At 48.5% G+C, this 17,432-nt stretch overlaps 6 protein-coding genes and 1 non-coding gene across 11 annotated transcripts; 3 read left to right on the top strand and 4 right to left on the bottom strand.

Annotated features, from left to right (window-relative positions):
* The first annotated feature begins 2,979 nt into the window (after positions 1-2,979).
* Positions 2,980-3,173, top strand: LOC145451630 (U2 spliceosomal RNA). Its single transcript, XR_013918968.1, has one exon. It is a non-coding gene; the product is annotated as a U2 spliceosomal RNA (small nuclear RNA).
* Positions 3,174-3,689: 516 nt separating this feature from the next.
* LOC145433218 (histone H2A) lies at positions 3,690-4,483 on the bottom strand. Its single transcript, XM_080310231.1, has one exon. It carries the CDS (start codon positions 4,441-4,443, stop codon positions 4,069-4,071), a length of 375 nt encoding a protein of 124 aa, XP_080166357.1. The 5' UTR covers positions 4,444-4,483; the 3' UTR covers positions 3,690-4,068.
* Positions 4,484-4,701: 218 nt separating this feature from the next.
* Positions 4,702-5,583, top strand: LOC145433224 (histone H2B.1-like). Its single transcript, XM_080310258.1, has one exon. The coding sequence runs from the start codon at positions 4,735-4,737 to the stop codon at positions 5,092-5,094; it is 360 nt and encodes a 119-aa protein (XP_080166384.1). The 5' UTR covers positions 4,702-4,734; the 3' UTR covers positions 5,095-5,583.
* Positions 5,322-5,968, bottom strand: LOC145437464 (histone H3-like; the record flags this gene model as incomplete). The annotated part of the gene is made up of 1 exon (XM_080314726.1): positions 5,322-5,968. A coding segment is annotated over one exon (447 nt), but the record flags the coding sequence as incomplete, so codon positions are not given.
* A 3,503-nt stretch (positions 5,969-9,471) lies between these two features.
* Positions 9,472-11,073, bottom strand: LOC145458965 (uncharacterized). Of its 5 annotated transcripts, none has more exons than XR_013921259.1 (3): positions 9,872-11,073; positions 9,685-9,810; positions 9,472-9,611 (listed from the first exon to the last, which is right to left on the bottom strand). XR_013921259.1 is itself a non-coding variant. In XM_080337515.1 (2 exons), the coding sequence occupies exons 1-2, from the start codon at positions 10,950-10,952 to the stop codon at positions 9,584-9,586; spliced, it is 1,296 nt and encodes a 431-aa protein (XP_080193641.1). In that variant the 5' UTR covers positions 10,953-11,073; the 3' UTR covers positions 9,472-9,583. The 5 variants fall into 5 exon arrangements, 3 of the variants coding, with proteins under 3 accessions (XP_080193641.1, XP_080193767.1, XP_080193884.1); XR_013921275.1 differs by having other exon boundaries at positions 9,599-9,611; positions 9,867-11,073; XM_080337515.1 differs by having other exon boundaries at positions 9,685-11,073.
* A 237-nt stretch (positions 11,074-11,310) lies between these two features.
* Positions 11,311-12,556, top strand: LOC145433357 (histone H4). The gene has a single exon (XM_080310444.1). The coding sequence runs from the start codon at positions 11,352-11,354 to the stop codon at positions 11,661-11,663; it is 312 nt and encodes a 103-aa protein (XP_080166570.1). The 5' UTR covers positions 11,311-11,351; the 3' UTR covers positions 11,664-12,556.
* On the bottom strand, positions 12,021-13,247 carry LOC145437445 (uncharacterized). The gene is made up of 2 exons (XM_080314707.1): positions 13,061-13,247; positions 12,021-12,984 (listed from the first exon to the last, which is right to left on the bottom strand). The coding sequence occupies exons 1-2, from the start codon at positions 13,245-13,247 to the stop codon at positions 12,080-12,082; spliced, it is 1,092 nt and encodes a 363-aa protein (XP_080170833.1). The 3' UTR covers positions 12,021-12,079.
* Between the last annotated feature and the right edge of the window lie 4,185 nt (positions 13,248-17,432).

Genomic DNA, 17,432 nt, shown 5'->3' with positions numbered 1-17,432 from the left:
CTGACCGGCGCGCCCGTTCCGGATCCGCGCGAGACGTCGCGGCTGCGTAAACGACCGGTTTTCGACGGCGGGGCGGCTCGATCGAGCTGTGCAAAATCAACACTTCTACTTCCTAAAGCCGCGTTTCGCGGAGCTAGCAAGACCCGCAGCCCTATCGGACCCGCGCTCATCCGAGGGGCAGTTCAGACCTGTCAGGCGGTGAACGCAGCCCGGTTCTGCCACGTCGCCAGCCAGTACTACGACGCGGCAAAAGCCCATTGATCGGCCGTCGCTCGCCACGGGGGAGAGCGAGAGCCTGAGCGTGGAGCGCCGCGCCGGAAATTGGGACTCTAAATTAAAAGAGCGATAGGCAATCGGAAACGACGGGTCAGTCATAAGTAGACGAAAATGTGTATTGGACTTCGAGACGTGTCGACTGTTCGATTATCAATGAGAACGACGTGGAAATTTAAATGTATACAAATGATACATGTAGCGTGGCCACAGCGAATAAAATGTCAATTTCGCGTCGGATTAAATGTTATTGCGGCAGGGCAGCCAGGCATATTTTCGAGCGTACCCGTTTAATTGCGCATTTTTGATGATAATTCTGGGATGATCCACCGATCAAGGATAATCCCAGAATTATCAAAGAAAAACTGAAATAACTCCACTTCTACGGCTTGGAATTGAGTCAAATTTGTTTTGCATCATTTTTGAAGACAGCGCAACAATTTCATGGGGTTGGTTGGCAAAAAGAAAGATTTGAAAAAAATTTTTTTTTGCATTTTTAGGCAAATTCAAAATTTTCATGCTGTACGAAATCCGCGAATATCGGTTAGAATGAATTCAAATTTGGTGTACGTCGTTTTTCAAGGCAACCTAACGATTTAATCACGTAACCAGCAAGATTCAGGAATTAAGGTTATTTTTCAACAGTCCTATTGCGCATGCATTGTCACTGTTGCCGCGGCTCGACCACGACTTCATTGATATCTCATATACAATGACGCACCCGGCTTCGTATGCCGCAACGCGACCAATCGAGTTTTTAAAAGTAACAAATTGGGAAATTGCAACGAAACTATAATTCAACTTTTAGCGTAGCGACAAGATCGTATAATTTCAGTACGCTAAGAAGTCATGTATCACTACACGATTCGAATCTTGAAAATCGTTACTCGATTCATTTTTGAGTGCCCGTGCCATCGTGCACGCTCGGAACCCAACTACGAGCGAGCGAGCGAGCCCGCCCGCCCGCCCGCCCGCCCGCCCGTTCGCGGATGGTGGGAGCGCGCAAACGCGAGAGACCCCCAGCGGATGACGCGAGCGTGTGAAAACGAATTGCCGCGTATCGTCTACCGTTCTCGAGGGCGTCGTGGCCTAATGGGTAAGAGCACTGCGCTTGCCTCGCCGCGCCGCCCAGAAGAGACGGGCTTCGAATCCCACCAAAGGCGAAAAAGAAGAGCGAAAGAATACGGTATGGTTACGCCCTGCCTAGGATGATGGTGAAAGAAGCGAATAGGGGCTTATAGCAACAAGTCCCGGCACGGTTACGCCCTGCCTAGAATGCTGATAAAAAGCTACGTGGATAAAGAATAAAAAGGGCTTGCATTAACAAGTCCCGGCACGGTTACGCCCTGCCTAGAATGCTGATAAAAAGCTACGTGGATAAAGAATAAAAAGGGCTTGCATTAACAAGTCCCGGCACGGTTACGACCTGCCTAGAATGACGGTGAAAAGCGACGCGTGCGCGCGTTGCACTACTTTGTCGTCACAGAAAGCGCTGCGCCAGGATATTTATTCGAGATTTCTGCTTCAGTCGAATATTGGTGTCGACCGGGGTGAAGTACAGTATAAACAGGAATTTCAACAACGAATCAGAGATCGATCAGCGGATATTGATTTCTGACAATCCGCGTCCGTCCAACAGCTCGAGTCTCTGAGAAACTATCCGCCCGAAGCCGAACAATCTCGACCAAAAATCCACGCTAATCCGAATAATGCCGTTCGGAATCGGAATCGAACAACCGTGTGCCGAAGAATCCTAATCGTACATCTGAGCAGACTAGTATTTACAAAGGCCAAGGTTAGGGTTATCTGACGTAACGTATATACTGGCTCGGACCCACTTGACAAAACGACTTTACAGTCAAAACTCACGTCTGGTCACACAACTACCCACAACAAAATCACAAACAAAACATGCGACGGAATCCGACCCGAACGAGTACGAATCAAAAAATAAAACAGCCGCCGCCGATAGCCCTGTCCGCCTGCGACCGACGCGACTCGACGCGCCTCAATACGGACCGGGTTTACTTGTCATTTGTCGGAAAAGAGCCGAGCGCACTCAGCAAACGAGAGAAAGGGAGGCATACCAACCTTATAACAACCAAAACTCCAATAAATATGAAAGGTAGAGGGACTACTAGTAGTTGGAGAATTATCAGCACTCGCCCTAGTCTGAAAAGGACCACCCGTCGCGACCACCCGTCGCTTGAAATTCGCGCAATACCGGCTCTGCCAACCTTCTCTTGCACGAGCGACAGTGTATTACGTGCTTCGACAGGCTTAGGTAGTCGGCGATAGCACACCAAGTGTCGTTCTGCACTGCAACTGTAGCATCGGGCGATCTCGATCGTAGGGCGGGCGGGCGGGCGGGCGGGCGGGCACCAACGGGTTAGCAATTTTTCAATATGCAGAAAATGTGTTTTCTTTTCTTCCAGCCAATCCCGATCCTGATCCCTCTGAGGATGATGTTCGATGTGCACTCCGACACGTTTCGTAAACCGCTGCACACCCACTTTGCTCTCCACTCCAACCGCTAGAAACCCAGTTATTGCAGTAGAAAAATTTGGATTTCAATAATATAGTATTTACGGTGACCATAATTACGGTGGCGATAATTTTCAAGCGCGAAATTTTTCTGTTTACGAAATCGGGTGAGAAAAAATTGAAAATTCACTGAATATGAGTGTCACGGGGCCCTTCCTCCCCATCGCTTCTCGGCCCTATGGCTAAGATCAAGTGTAGTATCTGTTCTTTATAGGTTAATACCTGTAACGGGGGTCATCGACCCCCTCTGTGTATTAATTTGATTTTTGCAGCGTTGGTGGAGAGTTTGCGGCTTGCTGCGCCTCCGCCGTGGGTCACCTTGGTATTGCAGCACCTCCAAGTTTGGCCTGCACGCTCCGACGTGTCGGAGTATTCATCACACATCATCATCATCATCACACATCATCATCATCATCGTCATCATCGTCGTCGTCGTCGTCACTAGGGAGTAAAGAGTCTGCGCAGTACATTGAAACACTTTGTCGGCGCGTCACGAACAAAACCGTTGGGCGCCGGCGGGATCACCCACTCGCTGCGACGTCACAGAACAGAACGGCGCTTGGTTTGGTATCGCCCGAGTACCTAATCGTGTCGAAACCCGAACCTCGACACTTACACTGTAACTTTGCGCGAACAACGGAATTGCGCCGAACAACAAAATTCCAAGCGACGGCAGGTCCCAACTGTAAGACGTAACATACGAGATCCTTTCTACCCGCACCAGTACTTACGACTCTCCAAGTACTAGTACGCCCCTGCTCCGTACGACCCAGACATTGGAGTATTTGGTTGTATTTGAAGGTACGTATCTCTTGACAGAGGCGGCTGAGTGCGCTCAGCCTTTTTTTGATTCACGCATCAGGCATACCGGCTTGTGTATTGGGAATTGTGTATTGCGTCGCTCGCCTCAGCAAGTCGTTTGCAAGCAATAGCGGTGACAGACACCCGCTGAGCAATCAAGGCGGCGCCGCCGCCGTACCGCCCGCCACCCGTCGAGCGCGTCTAATTCTAGTTGGCCACCGTAAACACTATTCTATTCAATTCCAGACAAAATTGTTCGACAATGTACATCGCCGTAACCATACAAGTATTGCTTTGAAAACGCTGTACTCTAGGCTCGCTCGAGTCTCAGTCTTATGATTATACTGCGCGCGCAATGACATGTAAGTGTGTATACAATTTCGTAAAACCTGCTCGATCGGGTGGCACTGAAAAGTGCCGTTTGTGATGATGAAGGCTTTTGCGATGCGCTTAAGAGCTCTTCCCGGTCTTCTTGGGCAGAAGGACGGCCTGGATGTTGGGCAAGACGCCGCCTTGCGCAATCGTAACTCCGCCGAGCAGCTTGTTCAGCTCTTCGTCGTTTCTGATGGCGAGCTGCAAGTGACGCGGGATGATTCTGCTCTTCTTGTTGTCGCGAGCCGCGTTTCCTGCCAATTCCAGAACTTCGGCGCTCAGGTACTCTAGCACGGCGGCCAAGTACACGGGAGCTCCGGCTCCCACACGCTGTGCGTAGTTGCCCTTTCTCAGCAGGCGGTGAACTCTGCCGACCGGGAACTGCAGGCCAGCTCTCGATGATCGGCTCTTTGCCTTCGCCTTGGATTTGCCTCCTTTGCCCCTTCCTGACATATTTTTTGCGGTAGTTTGCTAGATAGGTAGTATCTTTTCGATAAATGAATTCGAGGGCGCACAACTGGCGCTTTATAGCTCGCCCGTGTCACAGCATTGTGACATGAAACGAGAGACGGCTAATTCATGCGCCAAAATAATCCGTGACGCAGCTGTCTCGTTTCGTGCATTCGCTGTTCGCTTCATTAGCATACGCCCGACTATATAAACGTTCTGCGCCTTGGCGCCAGAATCAATTCGTATATACTCACGTGCAAGCAGCTCATCGCGGCAAAACTACAGAATAGCATAATGGTCGCCAGCAAAGGTTCAAAGAAGCTCGTAAAGAAGCAAACGCCGAAAGACGGCAAGAAGAAAAGAAAGTCGAGGCGAAAGGAAAGCTTCAGCATCTACATCTACAAGGTGCTGAAGCAGGTGCATCCCGACACTGGAATCTCCAGCAAGGCCATGAGCATCATGAACTCGTTCGTCAACGACGTCTTCGAGAGGATCGCCAGCGAGTCGTCTCGTCTCGCACACTACAACAAGCGCTCGACCATCAGCAGCCGCGAGATCCAGACCGCCGTCAGGCTCTTGCTGCCCGGCGAACTGGCCAAGCACGCCGTGTCTGAAGGCACCAAAGCCGTCACCAAGTACACCAGCTCTAAGTAGATGGTTGTGCTCGACGCCGAAAATCGCAAACAACGGCCCTTGTAAGGGCCACCCGCTCTTGTGCGTTTTGACTTGCTTGCTCTCGCAAGCGTTATCAATTCAGTTGTTATGCCGTACTCTGTTATTTACGCCAGGTGGTAAGTTGCGTTTCCGGTACCTGCAGTGCGATGAACGAGACGGGTTCGTGTATTACATGGGTAGCTTATCTGCCGTGAGAGGTTCGTGGGATGCGAATCTTCCAGACTGGTTTGTGTATTACAAAGTAGCGCGCGCGCTGTGAAACGGACGCTGCGGAAGGCAACATGCCGCGATGACAATAATTATAAAACTGATAACAGCGCGCTGATTCTAAACTCTCTCGATACCGTGAAGTTCGGGTGGCTCTGAAAAGAGCCGTTTATTTTGCGTCGTGCTAGTCGCCAGCAGCTTAAGCCCTCTCGCCACGGATGCGTCTGGCGAGCTGGATGTCCTTCGGCATGATGGTGACGCGCTTGGCATGGATCGCGCACAAGTTGGTGTCTTCGAACAAGCCCACGAGGTAGGCTTCGCTGGCCTCCTGCAGAGCCATCACGGAGCTGCTCTGGAATCGGAGGTCAGTCTTGAAGTCTTGAGCGATCTCGCGAACCAGCCTCTGGAAGGGAAGCTTGCGGATGAGCAGCTCGGTCGACTTTTGGTAGCGACGGATCTCACGGAGGGCCACTGTTCCGGGCCTGTAACGGTGAGGTTTCTTGACGCCGCCGGTGGCCGGAGCGCTCTTTCTCGCCGCCTTGGTCGCGAGCTGCTTGCGTGGCGCCTTGCCACCTGTAGATTTTCGCGCGGTTTGCTTTGTTCTAACATTTGATGGTGGTTGCTCCTCCCAAAGGTACCTGTCAGAGATTACTCTCTGTCACGTAGCGGTTTGGTAAGTTGCTCTTGCTTCAGATTTCCTCCAAGATCTTGTCCAGTATTTCTTCCGCCCTGGGTTCCATCTCTTGTTTTCTCCTCCCTTTTAATCTTCTGTTACATGATCTTAAAAGCCAAACATGTGTTATTTGTTTACCCTCGTGTTTCTTTAGGTTTCTTGCATCCCATGTGGTCTGCTTGAGCGTCGAGATTATTTTGAGGTAGGCCAGGAGTTGTTCCTGCGTCATTGGAGTTTCTGGGTTCATATCGATCATTTCCTGCAGGCCTGGCTGTCTTGCTGTCCTCCCCGTGACTTTGTTCCATGCATCTATGAAAACAAGTATGAGCGGTTTTACCTTTCTGCACTTTATGAACAGATGTTCGTGATCCTCAATTTCTGTTCCGCACAGCGGGCAGTCCCACGTTCTGGAAGCCAGTGTCGCTCGTAGTTTGTTATTCGTTGGGAGCAGTCTGTTTGCTATGTCCCAGTTTAACTTCCTCTGGTCGTGCGTGAGGTAGCGGTTGTTGATGTTCCTCCAATTTGGTCCTTCCATCTCCCTCAGTTGTCTGGCGTTGTTCCTTGTGATAAACGCTCGATATTTTTCCTGCCGCTTCAATTTGATGTCCTGCCGGTTGAATTTTATTCCCTCCATGGTTTTTGCGGTTTCTCGCCAGTGCTTTAGCGGCTGCAAAACATGAGGTATGGTGTTATCGATTTTGTGTTTCCCATACCTTCTCATGGTGAGAGCCAGCTGGTTTTCTATTCTTTTTTCCCATTCCGTTTCGGGCTTCGCTTCTTTTTCAAGGTATTTCAGCGCCGGTTTGATGAACGCGAGATCGGTCATGGTCGGGATATCCACTAGGTCCAGTCCACCCATTTCCTTGGCCTGTATGATTTTCTCATATTCCATTTTGCCGTCCAGTCCCATCACAAATGCTGCTGCTTCTGATTTAAGCTTCTTCTTGATCGGTGGCGGCATCCTGTTCTTGGAGGCCGTATATGTGAAAAGAGGTAGAATGTTAGTGCGCAATATGCTCACCTTTTCATGCCTTTTTAGGTGGAGTGTTCTCCACTCGTTGAGCTTGTCGACCGTTTTGTGGATCGCCTCGGTCCATGGCTCCGTCTCATCCTTTTCTTCATGTGCTATGGTGTGCCCAAGGGCGGTTAGCTTGTTGGTCCATTTGAATTTCGTGGTGGGTTGTCTCCATCTTTTACGCTCAAACGTTATGCCCCTCGTTTTCTCCTGATTGATCCGTAGACCGCTCGCCTTGCCGAATTCCTCTATTACATTGATTGCCTTGCTGCTGTCACCTTCCCTTGCCAGCGTAACGGTGATGTCATCTGCGTATGAGGGTGTGGCTATTTTCCCTTTCATGCCAGAGAGTTTGAAGCCTGCAATAGAACTGTTAAGCTTCTGTAGGAGCGTGTCCGTCACTATGGTAAAAAGGTACATAGAAATCGGATCGCCTTGCTTGATACCTTCCTGGATTCTGATATTTTCACCGATTGCGCCGCCTATTGATATGGTGGCCTCTCCGTTTTCGTATATTGATCGGATGAAGCGTCGGAAGTTGTTGCCTAGGCCTGTCTCCTCCAGCGCTCTGTGTAAGAATTGGTGGTCGATTGTGTCGTACGCCTTGCGGAAGTCTATCGAGACGATGGCTCCCTGATTCCTCTCTCGCATTTCTGCCGCAATTTCCCTTAAAACAAGGTTGAGATTTCCGATATTATTTGGTGGGTTTACGTGCTGGTGGTGGTGCGTAATATCTGGCAGGGTCTTCTTCAGCCTGTTCGTCAGGATTTTGCTGATGATCTTGTAGTCTACATTGAGTAATGTTATTGGGCGGTAGTTTTTCATTTCCTTGTCGTCGCCCTTCTTGTGGATTGTCTTTATTATTCCACCTGCAAAATTACTCGTGGCGGTGTGCTTTGAGTAGAGTTCATCAAAAACCGCGGTTAGGTCCTTCGCTATTAGGTCTAGGGCTTGTACGTAGAACTCGGCACTTATGCCGTCCTTACCGGGCGTTCGATTTCGTTTTTGCTGGAGAATGGCCTGTCGCACCTCATCTTCGGTGATGGGCCGGTCTATATCCTTCGTCTGGTTTTGCGTCAGCTGTCCAGCCTGCGATCTAAAAAAGGAGTCTGCAATATTGGTATCCGTACCCTTCTTACTATATAGATTTTCGTAGTAATCTTCGGCAGTTTTCCGGATCTCCCTGGTGTCTGTGGTGATATCGCCGACCTTGTTTCTGATTGCGCTGATTGAAGCCACATCTCTCCGTTTTTTGATGGTTTCGCAGAGCATGTACGGTTTTTGAGCTAGCGTTTCTTCCGCCTCGGCCTTGGCTTCTTTCTGGAGTTTTTGGATGCTCTCCTCCTTGTTTTTCCATATTTTCCTTTTCACTCTTCTGTATTCTGGCAAAAGAGTAATATTATGAATGACACGGTTTCTTACTATTTTTAATTCTTTTTCGTCCTCTTTATGCCGCTCTTTTTCTAGCCTTCGCGTCCTGGCGGCGTATTGGATGTTTAGGAGCTTTAGCCTTCGCTTCACGGCTTCCCACCATTCTATTCTGCTCGTGTACACGGTGTCGTATAGGGTTTCCCACATTTTCCATTTATTTTCTAGCTCCCTCATGAACGTTTCTTGCTTGTAGACGTCGGTATTGTTTTTCCAGATCGTGCGTTTCGTGTCCTGTTGTTGATCCAGCTTTACCGTGGCCACGGTGGCGTCATGGTCTGAAAAAGCGCAAGGCACATGTTTACAGTTTACCGTTTGGATGTTGGGCGTGGTGTAGATCCTGTCGAGCCGTGATTTGCCCTTGTTGTAGAAGAAGGTGAATTCCTTTCTATTGCCATTGGCCCTCCTGAACGCATCCTCTACGCCGATTGTTTTCATCGTGTTCGCGTGTCGGTTGGCTTCTTCCCTTCTCTGGTCAACAGGTTGCCGGTCGAGTTCACAAGAGTCTACACAGTTAAAGTCTCCTGCTATAATTTGGTACTTTGTACCTCTTACCCTTGTAGCTAGTTGTCGTAGCTGCATTCTTCTTTTGGTTCTGTCATTGTGACCATAGTATGAAGTTATATCTAGTTTATGGGTACCCACTTGCACTCTTAGCTGTGTCATTCTCCCTTCCATGTCTTTCGTCACGTTCAGGGTTCGCATGGCTCTCTTGTTTCTCGTGTTGAGCAGGATTGCAGTTCCCGCCGTGGCGCCGTCTTGTGAGTTCCAGAAGGACTTCCCATGCCATTCCTTTGCCCAGATATCTTCCGTCTCTAATGCGGAGTGCGTTTCCTGCAGGCACGTAATGTTTGCACCTGTCTTTTTAATGAAATCATAGATTACTTGTCGTTTCCGCCCATTTCCCATCCCGTTGACGTTAAGCGTCAAAATCCTAATATCCCCATTAGCCATTTCCCTATCTAAAGTACCTCACTAGTTGTCTTTTCTTTTTATTTTTGGCTTCCTGCATATTTTGCATTTCTTGTATAGCTTGGCAGATGCCTCGCTTACCAGCATGCCACAGCAGTCGGTGATGATGCACGCCCTGTTGCATATCCCGCAGCTTATAGTGTGTCTTCTGTTTAGCGCTTCTCCCGTGATTATCAAGATTTCCTTTTCGTCGCAGCATGACTGTATAAAAGAATGTTCAATGTTACACACCATGCATGTGCATACCTTCGAGTTTGCTAGGTAGGCTACGGGCCTTCCACATCCTTGACATGCGATTGTTCCTTTTCGCTCTCCCGCATAGCTGAAATGTCTTATGAGTGTTGCGCTTTCCTCAGAGTCCGTGCTTTTATGGCTTCTCTTATTGTCTCTGATCTTAGGGCTGTTGAAAAAAGGTTCAGATTGAATTAACCAGTTAGCCTGCTCACTCTGAAATACCGAACTGCTGTCTTCCGAACTTTGCGACTTGGTTAGTACGTCTTTGAGATCCGCAACAACATCCTTCACTGGCCGCAGCTCTTCGCTGAATGAATTTGCAGCCGCGCCTTGCTGCTCGGCCGTTCCGGCGTCTGGTTTCTCCTCCTGCTCATCGTCAGAGTTTGTCTCTCGTCTCTCACCTCCATGTATGGGCATCACGCCACTAGCAGCTGATCCCTCTCGTTGTTCCTCGCTCTCTGATTGGCTCCCGGCCTCTGACGCTTTCGGCGACGTCATTTCTTCCGACTTAGCGTCTCCCTCTGGTGGCTGGTCGCTGTAGCGGTCCTGCGATAGATCGTCGTGTCCTTTTGGACGCGTGGGTGTCGGCGCTTGCTCTCTAGCAGCCTCTTGCGGGACAACCGGCTTCACGTAATCGTAAAGCGGATTCCTGAAGGGCTGCCTTCTTTGGTTACCCTGTTGCTGGGTAGTTTGGCGTAGTTTTTCCGGGCACATTCTGGCAATGTGTCCCGGCCCTTCACATAGTGCACAAGTTTGCGTTTGCCCCCGATATTTGACAGCGATTCTGAACCTGTTTATGTATATGTAGGATTTAATGGGGTTTTCATCCACATACCTCTTCTCAATGAGTACACTTCTTATACCATTCCTGTATCCCAGGTCATCCCTTTGTTCGTATATACTTTTTACCGGTCCATAGTTGTTCTCAAAGTGCTGTGCTATTAATCCATTCCCCATGCAGGCCGGCACCCAGCTGAGGTAAATTGCCACATTTTCTGCAATGTATAAATTGTGGAACGGAAGGGATATCCCTTCCGATTTCATTTTTCTCATGTTCCTGTCTGCTATTACCGCCATCGCTCTAGTTCGGAATGTGATATCACATTGTCCGTTTGGAAATCTAATTAGTCCATCAACTTCTTCCTTATTGATTCCTACTTTATTAAAGAAACTCAGTACCTCTTTGCTCGTTGGCGGTTTGTCCAGTTTGACCTTCAGATCACACGATCTATCCATTGGCATGGTTGCTCCTGCCGCATTGGCATAATCCATTGGGGCCGTACCCCTCTCTACACCCGTCGCAGACATACTCCTTAAGCGAGCTGCTTGCGGGCGCCTCCTTTTCCCAGTCCTTTACCACCCTTCCCTCTTCCTGACATTTTTTTCGATCGTTACTGACGTGCAGTAGAAATGTGAAATGTCTATTTCAACAACGCGGTTTGCTTTGTTCTTGCCATACTGTCACTGTCTCTCTCTCCGATTTACGTACGAAATTTCTAAAATTCTCGGTCGTCGCTGAATGCCACTAGTAATCGTCCGGCGTGTCACGCGAGGCTATTTATACTCGGCCGTCGAAATTGGCGCGCTAGACGCGTTTCGAGAACGTCCGCTGGCGACCTTCACGTAATGCGTTGAGTGCCGAAGCGTGCCATTCGCTATTGAAATTTTATTTTCGCGGACCTAGTCGTTAAAAATCAATTAACAAAAATGTCTGGAAGGGGAAAAGGAGGGAAAGGTTTGGGAAAGGGAGGCGCCAAGCGTCACAGAAAGGTGTTGCGTGATAACATCCAGGGAATCACCAAGCCCGCCATCCGCCGTCTGGCACGTCGTGGCGGAGTGAAGCGTATCTCAGGACTCATCTACGAAGAGACCAGAGGTGTGCTGAAGGTATTCCTCGAGAACGTCATCAGAGACGCTGTCACTTACACCGAACACGCCAAGAGAAAGACAGTCACCGCTCTGGACGTAGTCTACGCCTTGAAACGCCAAGGACGAACTCTGTACGGGTTCGGCGGATAAGCGACTCGCTACTGCGATCACAAGACGAAAACGGCTCTTTTCAGAGCCACCCGAACTTGTTGAAAATTAGCAGAGGATATCGCCGCCTTATTTTGGTCGATCGAATAGTATTTAATCAAGTTAGTTAGTTAGTTAGTTACTCACTTACTTACTTACTTACTTACTTCCTTCCCGATCAACCGACTCCAATTACTTTTTCTATAAACCACCCGACTTGTACCAAGTGCGCGGCTAAAACTAGAACTGCTCAACAAATTGAACCGTCAACTAACTAAATGCGCAATTTGTACTACAAGTCTGGCCGGCCGTCGCGTAACTGCGGCAGCCTGTCCGTACTCTATGAGCGTAAACATCAACTTTGGATGGCCCTGAAAAGAGCCGTTAATAGTGGAGGTGTTGACGACACACGCCAGCGTTTACTTCTTCTTGGCTGAGGTCTTTTTGGCAGCCTTCTTGACCACTTTTTTCGGCGATTTTTTCGAAGCGGGTCTCTTGGCAGCCGGCTTTTTGGCGGCGCTCTTCTTGACCGTTGCCGATTTCTTGGCCGCTGCTTTCTTGACGGGAGTCTTCTTCGCTTTGGGCTTTTTGGCCGTAGTTTTTTTGGTCGATTCCTTGCCGACGGCGGCCTTCTTGGCGGCCGGTTTCTTCTTCTTGGCGACGACGGTCTTCTTTTTGGCTGCCTGCTGGGCCGGGGCCTTCGGAGCGGCGAGCTTGTACCGTCCCGTGCTGTTCTTCGGGTGGACGAGCTGGCCGGACGCGAGCATTTTTGCGAGAGTCCGGTTCAGGTTGGTTTTAGTCGACTGCTCGGTGACTTTGTTGCTGCTCAAAACGTGCTTTTTGATGGCTTGACGCGAGGAGCCTTTCTTGTCGCCCAGCTTCTTGATGGCGGCGACGATCATGTCCTTGAAAGGAGCGTGACTCGGCGTCGTCGTAGTTTTCTTGGCGGCTGACATCGTGCTTGTACGTACGAATAGAACGGTAAATATTTCAGCAGTTGTTGTAGAAATCGGGAAACGGCGCAAATTACTATATAACCAACGTCTGCCGAACGAGCAGACGCGAACGAAACGAAGAAGCTCTCGGCGACGGCCGACGCCGGTCGGGGCACGGCTTTCTGTGCTAGTGTTCGTCGTGACCGGGGCCGTGGTGCCGACCCCGGAAGTGGCCGACCGACCCGAATGGGTTCGCGGGGCGGAGCGTGTTCGCGCGCTGACCGGCGCGCCCGTTCCGGATCCGCGCGAGACGTCGCGGCTGCGTAAACGACCGGTTTTCGACGGCGGGGCGGCTCGATCGAGCTGTGCAAAATCAACACTTCTACTTCCTAAAGCCGCGTTTCGCGGAGCTAGCAAGACCCGCAGCCCTATCGGACCCGCGCTCATCCGAGGGGCAGTTCAGACCTGTCAGGCGGTGAACGCAGCCCGGTTCTGCCACGTCGCCAGCCAGTACTACGACGCGGCAAAAGCCCATTGATCGGCCGTCGCTCGCCACGGGGGAGAGCGAGAGCCTGAGCGTGGAGCGCCGCGCCGGAAATTGGGACTCTAAATTAAAAGAGCGATAGGCAATCGGAAACGACGGGTCAGTCATAAGTAGACGAAAATGTGTATTGGACTTCGAGACGTGTCGACTGTTCGATTATCAATGAGAACGACGTGGAAATTTAAATGTATACAAATGATACATGTAGCGTGGCCACAGCGAATAAAATGTCAATTTCGCGTCGGATTAAATGTTATTGCGGCAGGGCAGCCAGGCATATTTTCGAGCGTACCCGTTTAATTGCGCATTTTTGATGATAATTCTGGGATGATCCACCGATCAAGGATAATCCCAGAATTATCAAAGAAAAACTGAAATAACTCCACTTCTACGGCTTGGAATTGAGTCAAATCATCATCATTTTTGAAGACAGCGCAACAATTTCATGGGGTTGGTTGGCAAAAAGAAAGATTTGAAAAAAATTTTTTTTTGCATTTTTAGGCAAATTCAAAATTTTCATGCTGTACGAAATCCGCGAATATCGGTTAGAATGAATTCAAATTTGGTGTACGTCGTTTTTCAAGGCAACCTAACGATTTAATCACGTAACCAGCAAGATTCAGGAATTAAGGTTATTTTTCAACAGTCCTATTGCGCATGCATTGTCACTGTTGCCGCGGCTCGACCACGACTTCATTGATATCTCATATACAATGACGCACCCGGCTTCGTATGCCGCAACGCGACCAATCGAGTTTTTAAAAGTAACAAATTGGGAAATTGCAACGAAACTATAATTCAACTTTTAGCGTAGCGACAAGATCGTATAATTTCAGTACGCTAAGAAGTCATGTATCACTACACGATTCGAATCTTGAAAATCGTTACTCGATTCATTTTTGAGTGCCCGTGCCATCGTGCACGCTCGGAACCCAACTACGAGCGAGCGAGCGAGCCCGCCCGCCCGCCCGCCCGCCCGCCCGTTCGCGGATGGTGGGAGCGCGCAAACGCGAGAGACCCCCAGCGGATGACGCGAGCGTGTGAAAACGAATTGCCGCGTATCGTCTACCGTTCTCGAGGGCGTCGTGGCCTAATGGGTAAGAGCACTGCGCTTGCCTCGCCGCGCCGCCCAGAAGAGACGGGCTTCGAATCCCACCAAAGGCGAAAAAGAAGAGCGAAAGAATACGGTATGGTTACGCCCTGCCTAGGATGATGGTGAAAGAAGCGAATAGGGGCTTATAGCAACAAGTCCCGGCACGGTTACGCCCTGCCTAGAATGCTGATAAAAAGCTACGTGGATAAAGAATAAAAAGGGCTTGCATTAACAAGTCCCGGCACGGTTACGCCCTGCCTAGAATGCTGATAAAAAGCTACGTGGATAAAGAATAAAAAGGGCTTGCATTAACAAGTCCCGGCACGGTTACGACCTGCCTAGAATGACGGTGAAAAGCGACGCGTGCGCGCGTTGCACTACTTTGTCGTCACAGAAAGCGCTGCGCCAGGATATTTATTCGAGATTTCTGCTTCAGTCGAATATTGGTGTCGACCGGGGTGAAGTACAGTATAAACAGGAATTTCAACAACGAATCAGAGATCGATCAGCGGATATTGATTTCTGACAATCCGCGTCCGTCCAACAGCTCGAGTCTCTGAGAAACTATCCGCCCGAAGCCGAACAATCTCGACCAAAAATCCACGCTAATCCGAATAATGCCGTTCGGAATCGGAATCGAACAACCGTGTGCCGAAGAATCCTAATCGTACATCTGAGCAGACTAGTATTTACAAAGGCCAAGGTTAGGGTTATCTGACGTAACGTATATACTGGCTCGGACCCACTTGACAAAACGACTTTACAGTCAAAACTCACGTCTGGTCACACAACTACCCACAACAAAATCACAAACAAAACATGCGACGGAATCCGACCCGAACGAGTACGAATCAAAAAATAAAACAGCCGCCGCCGATAGCCCTGTCCGCCTGCGACCGACGCGACTCGACGCGCCTCAATACGGACCGGGACGGGGCTCGTTCACTTCAGGACCAAATCTACCACAGCCTCATGGAGAAAATTGATTTTTGGTCCGAAAGTGAACGAGCCCCGTAGGTTCGCCAATTAGATCGGCGGACCTGCACTATTTTTCATAAATGTTTAATTAGAATTTAGAATCATTTTCAATAGCGAAAGGTTCAAACGGCTATTTACGGTGAAAATAATTTGTTTTTCTCGTATAATATCTGTTCCAATATGCACATTTCCAACACAGTCCTGCGAATTCAATAAATTCATTGTCGCATCTAGAAACTGGATTGTTTGACGGTCCGGGTTCGGGGACGGGTTTTAGCTTCGTGCAACGGTATCGGAATCTTCGAGGAAATGTTCGAGTCGTGTCCAGTACAATCATCCATGGAGGTTAGGGTTGTTCAGAATTGACCGACTTTCAAAAAGTCTAGGTTTTCAGTCCGTTTCCCATGCCTTATACCTTACTGGCAACTTTTTTTTGTAATTCATCCCCTGCATCCGTGTGCACATTGAGCTGGAAGAATAGCAGCTGAAAATAGGGGATTCCCCTAAAATCTGAGTGTCACGATTTTACCTAGCCTAGTTAAAGTGACATATAACATGGATTTATGCAGCTGTTGCGGTTTGGAGTGCTACAAAACCCCACTATATAAGGCATTCCTAGTTCAGGATATCATTTCCATGTCCCACCCAGCCTTAGAACTGCTCAAAACTACCTAAAACTGATAGTCAGCTGTCAACATGGGCTCAGGCTATGCGGACGATCTTGAATTCTTTTTCAAAGACCAATCTTCTCTCCAGGAAGGCCTGAAACTGCTATCAGAAGTTCTTACTGAGTTTGGATTACAAATTAATGAGTCGAAAACAAAAACTATGATATTTAACCACACTGAAGAACTGGCTTACCCGACTTCAATCTGCTCTCTGCATAATCATCATATTGAAAACGTGAAAACCTTCAAATACCTTGGGTGTATCATTCACTATAAGGAAACGAATGTGGGAATATCCGAAATCAATAATAGGATCAGTTCGGCTCATGCAGCTTTCCAATCCTATAAATATCTGCTTCGAAACTTCAGAATTTGGATTGGTACAAGAATAAAATTTTTAAATGCTTTTGTGCGAAGTCGACTCACATATGGCTGCAGCGTATGGTCTCTTTCAGAAAATCAAAGAAACGTCCTGGATGTCTGCTACAGACAATTTTTGCGAAAAATGATACATGGAGGCTACACTCGAAAGGGAACCGACCACGCCTTCAAAATTAGTAATAAAAATCTTCATAAAATCTGTCGCACCGAAGATCTCTCATCATTTATTGATCACCAACAAGCTAAATTTCTTGCCCATATAATTCGAAAACCTAATGATAGTGTCGTGAAGTCAATAACCTTTGAAGATGAAAGGAGAACCAAAAAAGGAAGACCCTCTGCAACGCTGATGAACAATGTCCTTAATCGGAACGATACCGACATCAGGACATTTTCGAAAGCAGCATTTTCACGCGAAATTTAATTTATATTTGAAATCTTTAATGCTGTGTCTTTTTTCGATGGATTCTTCCATCACCTCGGTGATGGTGCTCTTAGTCTGAATGCAGACAGAGCTAGACCTATATATATATATATTTTGTTGGATCACATATCCTACACCCCTCAAACCTACCCGGCACTGTTCATCAATTTCCTGGATCCCCATGTGCAAGAATACAACTGTAAATGTAACATCCACTCACAGCCACATAATAAACATCACAGGAAACGAAAAAATAAGGCAAAGAAAGAGATCAACTTGGCAAAATATTACATAAATCAGGTGGATGAAATGGTTGCTTTCGAGAAATCTGCATATCTGTTCCGGTGATCTTCCACAGCTTGTAGGAGGCTCGCTCGCTGTTTTTTGTCATCCGTTATGAACGCAGCATAGTCGGTATTCAATTTTACCATACGCTCTGCTGCATCATTGACTACTTCAACAGTATTCACAAATTCTTGAGCAGTCACGAAATCCGGATCAGCATGCCATTCCGAAACTGGAAGACTCAACCAATCATGTTCCACATGTATAGCATCAAATAGAAACCACGATTCTGGCCCAATCAAATCGACCATACTCATTGACTCAGAGACAGAGTCAGAGCTCAGACTGAGAGGCATACATCTGCGATATTTTTCAGGGATTGGCATTTTCAGCAATTTAGCAGCCATCGCTTCCTTCAGTTTGTCAGGAATCGTTGGATTAGCCGAGAACGTGGTAAATACCAC

The sequence above is a fragment of the Botryllus schlosseri genome, chromosome 1 (genome assembly GCF_051294905.1).
Source record: "Botryllus schlosseri isolate E-star chromosome 1, Bs_hap1, whole genome shotgun sequence".
NCBI classification, from domain to species: domain Eukaryota; kingdom Metazoa; phylum Chordata; class Ascidiacea; order Stolidobranchia; family Styelidae; genus Botryllus; species Botryllus schlosseri.
This window is presented reverse-complemented; position numbering and strand designations above follow the sequence as displayed.

Coding starts and splice junctions, on each gene's coding strand:
- LOC145458965 (XM_080337515.1), bottom strand. CDS start 10,952: ATGTCTGCGACGGGTGTAGAGAGGGGTACGGCCCCAATGGATTATGCC. Junction 9,612..9,684: donor GCATGTCAAGGATGTGGAAG/GCCCGTAGCCTA, acceptor TCTTTTATACAG/TCATGCTGCGACGAAAAGGA.
- LOC145433357 (XM_080310444.1), top strand. CDS start 11,352: ATGTCTGGAAGGGGAAAAGGAGGGAAAGGTTTGGGAAAGGGAGGCGCC.
- LOC145433218 (XM_080310231.1), bottom strand. CDS start 4,443: ATGTCAGGAAGGGGCAAAGGAGGCAAATCCAAGGCGAAGGCAAAGAGC.
- LOC145433224 (XM_080310258.1), top strand. CDS start 4,735: ATGGTCGCCAGCAAAGGTTCAAAGAAGCTCGTAAAGAAGCAAACGCCG.
- LOC145437445 (XM_080314707.1), bottom strand. CDS start 13,247: ATGACTGACCCGTCGTTTCCGATTGCCTATCGCTCTTTTAATTTAGAG. Junction 12,985..13,060: donor CTGCGTTCACCGCCTGACAG/GTCTGAACTGCC, acceptor ACGCGGCTTTAG/GAAGTAGAAGTGTTGATTTT.